Genomic DNA, 13,099 nt, shown 5'->3' with positions numbered 1-13,099 from the left:
ACCACCCCGACCCCCTAAAACTGGGGGGAGTGAGGGGGTCTACAATGATGTTACCTTATCAGTAAAATATTTTAATGATGTGTATAATTGTGCTTGATCTGTGACAGTCCATGAGTGACAATCTAATAAACATTTCATTCATCCCATCCATCCATCCATGCAACCACCCTCCCATCCATCCATCATCCACTCACTCATGTCACACTTGACCTCCACATATCGTCCCTGCAGGGGACAGCTAACAAGGTGTTAATTGTCTCACTGTCTGATTACGCATACATCAAAACTAGTTCCGGTTGAGTGGTCACAGAGCACTACACAGCCCCACCCTAGGGGTCGCCTGACCTGGCCCCACCTGTCTTTGTTTACCCTGCCTGGTGCTCACACTGACAGGTGGTCAACAATTGCATTAGGGTAATCTCATGTAATTGTCATTGAATAATGGGTCAAGCCGAAAATAATCTATATGTCTAAAGTGTGAATGTCAGAAATTTGTCATGCTCATTTGTATGAAATAAATCATTTTTTCACCTCAATAGTTTGACATGGTGGTAATCTAGTGATAAAAACAACAGAAAGTTCCCCAAAGTTAGTCAGTTGGTTCCATGTACATATATATATGCTCTCTGCCTCATAGCATTCATCCACCTGATGAAGGAGTAAGCATATACACCAAAACGTTGTGTTCCTCATAATAAAGAAGTTGACATCCATAAATTCTCTTCCTTATGTGTATCACTTCTAAATGCCTTTCAAATACTTGGCAATATTCTATTTTGAAGATGTATTCAGCAAAAGTATGAATAAAGTTGAATTTGTCATTTACTCAATGATAATGTCAATAACAAAACCAGGTCAATCATACTTTGGACAACGATAAGTCATGTGACAAAGCTTTAAATAGTGAGTTCATTTAAGAATTGACCTTCACTTTGTGTGAGTTCATTGGAGTATGAACCTTCATAGAGTGAGGACCAAACTGTATGAACGTCGGAATGTGGAAGTAGTCCGTCAGTGTTTACGTCATTTCAAGAACATGGTCTCGTGAAAAACGTATGAACGTCAAATTCTGTCGTTCATACACTTAAGAACGGCAATTTCGCAGTCATGTGACTGACCTCTCGTCCAATGTAAAAGTTGTATATCGTGTAAACTTCAAATTAAAAATTTATACTGCTTTGAACAGCATTTAATTTGTTCACTTGGGCATGTCAGTTCAAAGTTGTGCACTTTGGAGTAAAATCAGAATAAAACATAAAACATAAATAAATATATAGCCCGTAATGTGACAGAAGGTATAACGCTGCGACATCATTACATGTACACCTGTACACACACCTGTTCAAAACCATATACATCACACTACAAGTGTAACCCCTGCTAATTAAAACAGGTGTCAGCTCTAATCTGTGCAACAAAGCCAATTTGTGTGACCTGTCCATAGAGGGCACCTGCTAAATTTGACAAGATGCACATTTAATTATCTGTAAATGTGGGACTGTTGTTACATTGAAATGGCCAGATTATGTAAAAACTCATTTTAGTGAAGATACTTCTCTGCTACAGAGTAACCATTCAGTAAAACTGGTTGTCCACAGGAAACGTGACATGTCCTTTTTCAAGTTTACTAATCGCAATCTAGCACACTTCTGTTAATTTTAAAACCTTGAAAGGGGAACCCCAAATATCACTAGACCTGACTTATATTAAACTCTGAATACCTGAAGCACTGATCTCATCAAATGAAGGTTTGAGGATTTCCTGAACACCAACAACTGGGACATGATTAAGTACCAGCAATCAGGCCTCAAAGTTGCGACTAAAACCGTCGCCAATGGGACCTAACTTTCAATATGTCTACTTTCTAAAATTCAGAGGTAGCCCAATGACTACCTTGAGATATATCTTGTGGCGACTAAATTCTATTGCTACACATATGTAGACCCAAAAATAAATAACAGCTGATCTTGGAAAACACGTCTGCTAAAAATTGTACTTGCGAATAATTCCTCCTAAAGTTGACAACGAACTGAAGTACATAAATATTAATGTAATTAGTATTATATTTCAGTTGACAAAGCTCATTGGATAAGCAAGGATATACCTACATAATCTAGTAACATACATTGCATCATTGTTCAAGTCACAAATAACAAAAATCAAGTACCGTTTCCACTAATATACAATTCCAAGACTAGTGCAATGACTTGTACATGTTATAATAGTTATTGATAAAAGATCATTTCAAATGCTTTTGGCTATCTACAATACTGTCTTGACTTCTTCTTTCTCCCACTGGTTACCAGGACAAAATACTGTAGCCATATGGCTACTTGGTAAAAATTTACACTTTGAGGCCTGGTAATGAATGAAAATTGTCCTTGTAAATATTCCTGTACACATTCATCAAGGATACTGTAATATACAGAGATACGTACTGTAAACAAGGGTCGGTGGAACTATGTTCCTCTCATTCGGGGATCATATGTTCGATCGTAATAGTCCTTTTTCGCACTTTTTACAGATTTTTTCAGCTTGTACTTGAAATAAATTTCTTTTTTCTTTGTGAGACTATTGTATTGTATACCTGATGAAGGAGTAAGTATATACTCCGAAACGTTGTGTTCCTCATAATAAAGAAGTTGACATCCATAAATTCTCCTAACGTGTATCACTTCAAAATGCCATTCAATGACTATTGTATACCTTACTTGTATGCCTTGTATTCAAATCTATATCTTAAAATACCAAGTGAAGTGAGGTCTCGATCTGTATCGTATCAGAAACATGTAACCTATGCATCACCCGAAGGTACATGCCTACTGTATCATGTACCATATGGTAAGTCAAGTATCATGGTACATCAGAAACGTGCAACTTTAGCAACTAGTCGCTCAAGTCAAAGTGACTGGGTTGGTTGGTTTGTTGTTTTATGCCGCACTCAGCAATATTCCAGCTATATGACGGCGGTCTGTAAATAATCGAGTCTGGACCAGACAATCCAGTGATTAATATCATGAGCATCCATCCACACAATTGGGATCGATGCTATGCATCAACCAAGTCAGCGAGCCTGACCACCCGATCCCGTTAGTCGCCTTTTACGACAAGCATAGTCACCTTTTACGGCCAGTATGGGTTGCTGAAGACCTATTCTACCCCGGAATCTTCACGGGTCCAAAGTGACTGGAGACCAGAAACAATGATACATGTAGTTCCGACTAAACGTTATGGAAATGGTGCCAAAAGACAACCTTGGGCTGGTAGGCTGAATTGTTTGTCATAAACATTCCACCAGTGAGAGAGGGAGTGAGGTTTCTAGGGCTGGGACGGGTAACTCGGGTATCCGGGTCAGGTGGGTACTGAGTAGGACCCGGGTACCCACAAGACTACCCGGATCCGTGGTTCGTCACGTGATATATTGTCTAATGACTAAAATTATCTGGAACTCTATGGTTACACTACAAGTCATTAATGTTCGCTTTTCTTTCTGACTATGCACCCATATGACTTTTCATATGGTTGAATAAACATATAACTTAAGTCAACTTCAGTGTATGCATGACCAGATTGTTTAATACATGTATCTAAATACGTTTTGCCAGGGACATCTCCTGAGACCTACAGTGGGAACCTGGGTAGGGTAGGGTAAGAAGGGGGCACGTACCCGGGTAGGAAATTTGGACTCGTCCCAGCCCTAAAGGTTTCATGCTGCTATTGGGAATACTCCACCAATATCATGGTTGGGGATAGCAGAAATGGGGGGGGGGGGAAATCGAACACAGACTTTCGCTTTCGACTTGACGAGCAACCGCTTTACTACTAGGCTACCCCACCACCCCTCATTTCATTATTGAATAATTTCAACAGCAGTGTGCATTTATAGCCGCTAGTCCGAAGCCCCAGTCCAGAAAAATTCTGTTCGGCCAAGAAAGCTCAGCTTATAATCGTCCATATCATAACACTCAAATCTAATGAAAATGCTGTTAAGAGCCATGTTCAGGCTAGTTCACTCATATGTTTTTTGCACAGTGAGTGAGTGAGTATGGCCCAGAAATGGGCTTCACACATTGTACCCATGTCGGGAATCGAACCTGGGTCTTCGGCGTGATGAGCGAACGCTTTAACCACTAGGCTACCCGACCGCCCCTTTTTTTTTCTTTTTTTTGCACAGACTGCAACATTGTGATAATAATAAGTTTGCATACAAATTGTATTTAAGGTTTGAATGATTAAGACAAGATAATTGACATGACTGATGAATCATTTTCAATTAAAACAAAATGTATTTCATCCTTTGGCAAAAATTAAAATAAACAGGGAAAAATTGACAAAATCCCTATCACATGAAGAGATATTGTCCCAGATACACACAGTCTTGTTTTAGGCTTATGACAAGTTATGAGTAATCATATTGTATTGCTCCTAACAATCGCTGGGATTTTCTGTCAGTGGGCAATTGTGGTTATCTGCTTGTAGCAATATTCTAGCTCTATCCCAACAGGGGCTGCTGAGAATAGGCTTCACAAACAGTACCCAAGAGGGACGTTGTACTCAGATCTGCAAGACAGGCAACTGATATCCCCATTAGGACACCTTTTGTCTCTCCGTGAAATCAAGGAACAACAAATTATAGATTAAGGGTTATTTTGGTCAATAAAACTAATTTTTCTATCAATGCTTAACAAAACCTTTACTTTCTTGCCATTGTATTGTATGCATGTTCACAATACCAATTTCATAGTCAAGTGGAATATAAACAGCTTTTTTTTTTTAAATGAACAATTGTGATGTGCATGATTGTTCAAAACAAAACAAAATTTAAAAGCTGTATTATTTTCATTTTTTCAGGGCGATACTGTATTTAGCTTGTAAAGTCTTCTAAACATTTGAACTGCAAATAAATATATTTATTTAGATCTGTCTGAAACAAATAAAATATCACATCCATAAAATTCATGATAATATCAATCATTCAGTCTGAATATAGTCTGTTTTTAGTTTTTATTTCAAACTTCTCTTTTATGTTAACACAAAATTCAAACAAATTTCAAACTACTAAATTAGTTACATCTTAACAAAAATAAAAACATAAACTTTCAATTAAACAAAAAATACTTAAAATCAAGTCGAAGTCACTTAAATTTATCTTAAATGTATTACTATCCCATGGCCTAATTGCAATTTAGATGCACTTTTCATAATAATTAACAATAAATTATGATAATACTTGTAAACAAACTGCTGTCAGATTGATAAAAGCACATGGCCGGCTAGCCGCAGTCAGAAATAAACAAGTTGTCAATCAACAGTGATATATGCGTACGTAGCCGGTGTATATTGTCTGTATACCACACTGGTAAATTCGAAAAGATGGATCCACAGACAAAACGTATTCTTCTTGTCTCGGACAAGCCAAAAGGGTCATCATGTGACGGAAGGAAGCATGTTGAAATACCGCACACAATAAATTATGATAATACTACACCATCTTATGTACATGTGCCAGATATTAAAATTTATACAACTCACCAAATAATCGAAATTCCTCAGCGAAATTTGCCAAAATTTCCGACAAACTGCGAAATAAAGATGAATCGGGTAAGGTAACGATGTCGTCTAAATAAATGCCATCGCTAGAAATACGCCGACTGACAATGCACCTAAGCACATGTGCATGTTAATAAATTATGTTAATGATAATTCGTCATAAATAAATATTAGATGTCCCACCTACCTCTGGTAGCTCTACGCTGAGAATTGGACTTGCCAAACAATGGCCAGTCGAATGCGACCGGGGAATTTCTATTTTTGGGCACAAGGTTGAACTAATTGTGGGTATCTGCTAAATGCTATATTCTTCACGACTAAGTACGTATGAAATTGTAGGCGTCTGTTGGATGTAAAGGGAAGGCTTGTTTATAATTTTATTCTTATAAGGAAACGCTTCCGTCTGAACTACTTTATGCTGGATTTCATTTGCATAATCCCAAGTTTATGAAAGTTATTCGATGTTTATAAACAAGACGGTGTATACTGTGGAACCACTGTAGTTTTAAATTGAAAATTAAATATATTTGTGAGATGTCTTTTTGATCTGTGTGCATGGACTTGACTCCTGACCTAGATGTGTCATGTCACAAATGAAATTGATTTCTTTAGTTAGTTATTTAATCTTATTGGGGATACTTGTCAGACATATTACATAACATATGTTCTAGTTTCCAAGTATTACCACTCAATTAGCATAATTTATGCAAATGTAATCAATTAAACTCTTTAAGAGACACCCATTCGTGATAACAAAATGGATGGATTTAAGTTGAATCTAGATGAAAACGATACATGTGGATGCTAATCATAAGGGTACTTCGTGTGAATAAATGAGAACGTAAACACAACTAAGCTTATTAATACAAGAAAATGTTATATAAAATGGAATCATTTGTTTCAGTCTTTTTAATTAATATATTTTTATTTCAAACAGGGTAGAAGGAGTCCCATCTACAAAATTTAAAAAAAAATAAATACAGTATTTTGGGTTTTTTATACAACACAAAAGACAAGTAAAAAGAAAAAAAAAACTTTCACTAGCATACTAATACTTTTTATGCTTGTTTTTAGGACGTACTGTGAAACAAACTTATTAACAAATATTGTTAATGTTCAAGCAATGAATAATACTTGGCCAACTTGGCATAAAACTCTTAATTTAAAAAAATTAAAATCTGAAAAATCTTAATTTTAACACTCAATTATTAAAATGATTTATGTGAGGATGGTCTTTCTTCCATTTACATTTTAGATATACAGTTTACCCAATAAGAGAAATAAATCAAAGACAGAATCAGTGACAACATTTAAAAAAAACAAAAACATGCCCGCATCCTTCAGAAATCCATTTTAAAATTATTTGCCCAAATTGAATCAACAATTTCACATTCCCAAAGATGAGCTATTGTACACAAATTACAAAAAAAATATCAGAATTTGTAACTTTAAATTTAGCCTGGAAAGCGTTTGTGGTAAATATTTTTTTAAAACAACCCTCTACTGAAACCATTTTATACTTCGTTATCCCTTGTACTAGAAAAAGCTAGGTATTTAAGCAATATTCCAGCAATATCACGGCGGGGGACACCATGAATGGGCTTCACACATTGTACCCATGTCGAGAATCGAACCCGGTTCTTCGACATGACGAACGAACGCTTTAGCCACTAGGCTACCCGACCGCCACCGTGAATTAGGTGGCACACGTGAGTGTGAATTGGGTGGTACCACATTAATGTGAATTGGGTGGTACCACGTGAGTGTGAATTACGTGGTACCACGTGAGTGTGAATTGGGTGGTACCAAGTGAATGTGAATTGGGTGGTACTACGTGAATGTGAATTACGTGGTACCACGTGAGTGTGAATTGGGTGGTACCACGTGAATGTGAATTGGGTGGTACTACGTGAATGTGAATTACGTGGTACCACGTGAGTGTGAATTGGGTGGTACCATTGGAATGTGGACCAGGGGATGTGAATCGGGTTTAATGTTGGAAAGTGTATCGGGGTTCACGCTGGGTTGTGAATCGGGTGGTCCCACGGGAATGTGGATGACTGCACGGAATGACACGGACGATCTAACATCCAAGACGGAATGACACGCCCGCGATCGACAACATGGATAGCAAATGTCGTCATTATGTATCTGGGCAGTTTGGTACAGCTATGATCTTAGTTGTCTTACTCCTCGTGACTGTGCTTCCCTAACTACTGATATTAAATGCGAACTGTAACCGTGGTGCGCAACGCCGTTTGGTGGTCTGCATTATTACATCAGGTTATGGAATATTCTTGTCAATCAGGTTTATTTTTATGAGTGAGTGTTTTCTTGGGCGTGATTATGTGTGCGTGCGTGTGTGCATGCGTGTGTGCGTGCGTTTTCGGACGTGTGTGTTCTTTGTGTTACTCCACACTCAATTCAGTGATTGATATTATGAGCAACGGTCCACGCCGTCAGGGTACGTTGACACGCCATCTCCGAGCCTGAGCACCCGATCCATTAAGTTGACCTTTACGACCAAAATATATTATTGCATGGTATCATAAATAATCAGGCATGGCATGTAAATGTGCATGTTCAGTGTTAATACACGACTGTAGTAGGTCATGAAAACAGTTGTAGGAGCCCCCTTTCAGTATATATAGTTCCCTGGAGCTTTCACACGGTGATGTTGTAAGGTAGCCAAGCGGTTAAAGCCTTAAAGCTCGTCGTGTCAAAACCGGGGTTCGAATCCCTACATAGGTAGTATGTGCCGGAAGACCCTTTTTGGTGTGCGCCGCCGTAAACTCACTCACTCACTCACTCACTCACTCACTCACTCACTCACTCACTCACTCACTCAGTCACTCACTCACTCACTCACTCACTCACTCACTCACTCACTCACTCACTCACTCACTCACTCACACACTCACTCACTCACTCACCCACTCGCTCACTCACTCATGGGTTGTGAAGGTGTTTAGGACTAGTTCAAACTGATGCTAATTTTCTACGTCTGCCTGGAACACGTGTTGTTTAATGCCGCAATAATCATGGGGGCATGTATGGGCAATCCATGTGGTTGATAGCACGAACATCGGGACATCCGGCGGGTTATTAAATAACGAGGGACTTCGAACAAAACATACGCCGAACTCTTTTTGTCACACACAACTTCTAAAACGTAATATTGTAACATCTTTGGCTCTGTCTTAGACTTCCAGCAGACAGAGTAGGGCCTTTTACCTATGAAGGTAGTATGAGGCTATTCACAATTGAGGGGCTATAGGGTAGCCTAGTGGTTAAAGCGTTCGCTCGTCACGCCGAAGAGCCGGGTTCGATTCCCTTTAACGGCACGATGTGTGAAGCCCATTTCAGGTGTTCCCCGCCGTGATAAAGCTCACGATTCTCTTTGGTGTGGTGTGGTGTGGTGTGGCGTGGCGAGGCGAGGCGAGGTGAGGTGAGGTGAGGTGAGGCGAGGCGAGGCGAGGCGAGGCGAGGTGAGGTGAAATGGAACTGACGCGTTCAAAATCGTTGCACGATCGTTATGTATACGTGTGTGAGTGTGTGTTTGTTTGTACCAGCCCGGCCCACTGAGAGACCATGCTGCAGTTGAAAATGTATACTGCACACAGACACAGCATACTGACTCCGAGTTTGCCAGTCCTTGTTTTAGCCCCTTATCGCCAAGCGCCAGGCAGGGTAACAAAAAACAACATCTTTAACGTTTTTTGGTATGACGCGGCGGGGGATCGAACCACGGATGGTTCCAGGTCACAGCGATACAGACATGGACTCTTTCGTTGAACAACATCCACTCGTCTGCCTGTGAAGTATGTCCAATGAAAGATATATTCTTATTCATTTGATTTTTGGGATTACGGTTGAGTGAGTGAGTGAGTTTAACGCTGCTTTAAACAGTGATTATATTATATCACGGCGTGTCACTGAGCCTAATGTTGGAGGAAAGCCGGAATTGATGCAGGTTTAGACCCACAAGCAGGGGTATGGTGCTGACAAACCAAGAATCGTAGGTGGGGCAAATCTGGAATTCGAAAACAGTCCAGTGCTGGGAGGGTAACTCGGGTACTTGGGTCGGGTGGGTACTTAGTAGGACCCGGGTACCAACAGGGCTACCCGGACCCATGGTTAGTTGACCGCCTCCGTGGTCTTGTGGTAGAGCGTCCGCCCGGAGAGCGGAAGGTCCAGGGTTCGATCCCGGGCCGCGTCATACAAAAAGACGTTAAAAGATTGTACTTGTTGTTACCCTGTCTGGCGATCGGCATTAACGGGCTAAAACAAGGACTGGTCGGCTCGGAGTCAGTATACTGTGTCTGAGTGGGGTATTCATGTTAAACTGCGGCATGGTATCTCAGTGAGCTAGCACTATAAATCGGCATCAGTCCGGACTAGTACAAGCAGCCACACACACACATACACGTGCATACACGTCGCTATATAAGTGCAATAATCTTGGACGCGACGTTAAACCCAAATTCACCTCACCTCACCCATGGTTAGTCACGTTATATATTGTTTAATGAAAAAAAGATATTTACAACTCCATGGTTACGCTACAAGTCTCTAATGCTGGCATTTCGTTCTGACTATGCACACATTTCTTCTGACTGTCATATGATTGAATAAAGATAAAGCTTCAGTCAACTTCAGTGTATGCATGACCAGATCGTTTAATATGTGTATCTAAACAAATGTTGCCAGGGCTACGGTCAAATTCTTCCCATTCGGACATTTAGTACCCTTCTCTTGAGACCTAGAGCGGGGTAGGGTAATAGGGGATTTGGTACCCGGGTGGTAAATTTGGACTCGTTCCAGCATTGGAAAACACCACCAGCGTCTCTTTGCACGAGCAGTCCACACAACTCTGCTCAGCTAATTGCGGGGCCTTCAACAGACCACTGAGCCACTGCCCGCCCACCTATTGATTTGGTTGGTTGGTTGGTTTGATGTTTAACGCCGCACTCAGCAATATTCCAGCTATATGACGGCGGTCTGTAAATAATCGAGTCTGGACCAGACAATCCAGTGATTAATATTACGAGCATCGATCCACGCAATTGGGATCGATGATATGCATCAACCAAGTCAGCGAGCCTGACCACCCGATCCCGTTAGTCGCCTTTTACGACAAGCATAGTCACCTTTTACGGCAAGCATGGGTTGCTGAAGACCTATTCTACCCCGAAACCTTCACGGGTCCCCCACCTATTGAAGAACTGGTTATCTGTGCTGCCGAAAGAGCTATTGAAGAGCTAATAACGAATGTAAACGGAATTTAGACTCATTTTTTAGACCCATTTATATTTTTCAACTCCCTGGACTCCAAATACAATATTTACACACAACTGTATAACAGTACAGTATTTAATCAAATCGGGTGTATTGTTCTTGTAGTGAATGGTCAAAGGGGAGATAACTTTTGTGCGGCTGACGATCATTGGGTAATGTGTTTTAAAGTCACACCTGTTCCGATATTAGTATGTCAGTGATTATTTTGCACTGGTCAGATTTAATCTGCTATGTTTTAGGATTCGATATTCATACAACAACTCATGTTTTAATGTATCACTTCAGAAAGGGATTCGGTGAATAACTGTCTGGATCTAAGGGCAAGCCATGTCTAAGTCTTTGATTACATGATTTAAGTTTGAGCTGTGTCTACAGAAATGTAACATAAAATGGATATAATTCTGTAAGAGATCGCTAAGAAACGTGAACATGTTTCCTGACAATGATTACTGTTAGCGTGTTGTCATAAGATCTAACAGAATACTGCAAATAAGATTAGTCATTAGGAAAGTAGCACACTTCAATTTTCCAAATTTCGGGAGCAGTAGTTGTTTAGCATGTGGTAATTCATTACAGAGGGAAACATGACCCTAAGCTAGTTATATTATGCGGATGGAACGATAAAATAATAGTATTAGTATGTTCTTCATAACCAATGAAGGATTTGTATTTGACAGCAATGTGTAAAAAAAGGCTTTGTAGCTTGAAGCTGTTAGTATATAATAACTCCTCACATTGCAGGATATAGTTCCCAGAAATTGTAAAATGTACGGACAATAGTAGTAACTCCCCACACAATTTGTTGCTGGTGTTTAGTCGATGATATACAATCCTATCCCTTTTTAGGAAATATAACTTATATTACGCCCAAAGTGAAAACGTAAACAAAAATAATTTGTGTCATGTGATACATTTTATTCAAAATGGCGACTCCCTCGGAAGCAGAATTGGGGGTATGTTATTTCGATATGTTTAAGAGTTTTCTGATAAGTAAACCCTGGCCTGTGGGGTATTGTTGACTTGAACCTAATAGGATAGATGTGGGCCCCTAGATGTGCTTTTGAAAATTGAACCGGTTCTTCACAGCCGAACATGGAACTTGATTTGACAGAAACCGGAAATATGGCCTGGGTTCTTTTAGTTGTCATGCTTGTCGTCAGAGACAATTAGAGCCATTAGCTGCACACGGTAGACTGCAGTCTTGCCTAAGTATATATTACCAGCCTAGTATTGCAAACTTCATTGAAGAAAATAGCCGTATTTTACTCGCAGGACACATGTTCGGAAGGCATGTACAACTTCTTCCACAAACCCTGCACATGCTGAAAAGAAATGTAATAATATCAAGAACAGAAAGTTAGGGTGTGCTCATTTGAGTATTTTCACTGACACCCAAGTCTCCTGGAACTGCTGAGAGAGAAGAATTATGTGATCTGACATGTTTGAGAGTGCTCATTACCAGGCACACCTTTTCACATTTCAATTGACCGCCTCCGTGGTCTAGTGGTAGAGCGGCCTCCCGGAGAGGGGAAGGCCCAGGGTTCGATCCCCAGCCACGTCATACCAAAAGACGTTAAAAGATGGTACTTGTTGTTACCCTGTCTGGCGATCGGCATTAACGGGCTAAAACAAGGACTGGTCGGCTCGGAGTCAGTATACTGTGTCTGAGTGGGATATTCATGTTAAACTGCGGCATGGTATCTCAGTGAGCTAGCACTATAAATCGGCATCAGTCTGGTTTAGTACAAGCAGCCACACACACATACACACATGCATGCACGTCGCTATATAAGTGCAATGATCTTGGACGCGACGTTAAACCCAATTTCACCTCACCTCACATTTCAATTAGTACATTGTCAGCGTGCAGCAAAGCCAGACCTTTAATTATTCCAGTTAGTCAACACCCTACCACGGGACCATGGGCGCTGTCACAAATAATTAGTGCTCGTTTACCAAGTCATTAGCACCCGATTGTTTACCTTTATGCGCACTTGCCCAGTATCGATTTTCTCCGCGAAACTTGAAACTTGATAAAATTGTTCAGAATTTCTTCAAATTCTATTAATTCATTAAAAGAGGTATCCAACCCATATCCTACCTCACAATAACTGCTAGAGTGGTGTCAGTAGCCTACCATAGACTGTTGGACATACTTAAGATGTTGAAGTTCCAGCAGACTCAGTCTTCAGAAAAAATGCTGTCATTGACAGCTAAGTTTATGTTCTTGACAGTGATGCACTTTCAATAG

General features: G+C 40.1%; 2 protein-coding genes across 7 annotated transcripts in view; one reads left to right on the top strand and one right to left on the bottom strand.

The window, feature by feature from the left end:
* LOC124141572 (POU domain, class 6, transcription factor 1-like) overlaps nt 1–5,822 on the bottom strand; it is a 96,146-nt gene extending 90,324 nt beyond the window's left edge. For 5 of the 6 annotated variants that reach the window (XM_048383226.1, XM_048383229.1, XM_048383230.1 and 2 more), the window contains exon 1: nt 5,533–5,660. The gene's annotated coding sequence lies outside the window, so the exon portion shown is untranslated. Of the gene's footprint in view, nt 1–5,532; nt 5,661–5,737 lie in introns of those variants that run through there. The other variant, XM_048383227.1, reaches the window with a different exon arrangement.
* Nucleotides 5,823–11,678: 5,856 nt separating this feature from the next.
* The window catches only part of LOC124141571 (vacuolar protein sorting-associated protein 41 homolog), a 31,085-nt gene continuing 29,664 nt past the window's right edge, over nt 11,679–13,099 (top strand). Inside the window, exon 1 of the mRNA XM_048383232.1 lies at nt 11,679–11,801. Within this exon, the coding sequence (XP_048239189.1) occupies nt 11,772–11,801 (30 nt within the window). The 5' untranslated portion in view covers nt 11,679–11,771. The remainder of the gene's footprint in view (nt 11,802–13,099) is intronic.

This window comes from Haliotis rufescens, unplaced genomic scaffold, assembly GCF_023055435.1.
Source record: "Haliotis rufescens isolate VD_foot unplaced genomic scaffold, xgHalRufe1.0.p SCAF_46, whole genome shotgun sequence".
Taxonomy (NCBI): Eukaryota; Metazoa; Mollusca; class Gastropoda; order Lepetellida; family Haliotidae; genus Haliotis; species Haliotis rufescens.
Note: the sequence above shows the minus strand (reverse complement) of the source record. Positions and strands in the feature narration are given on the sequence as shown.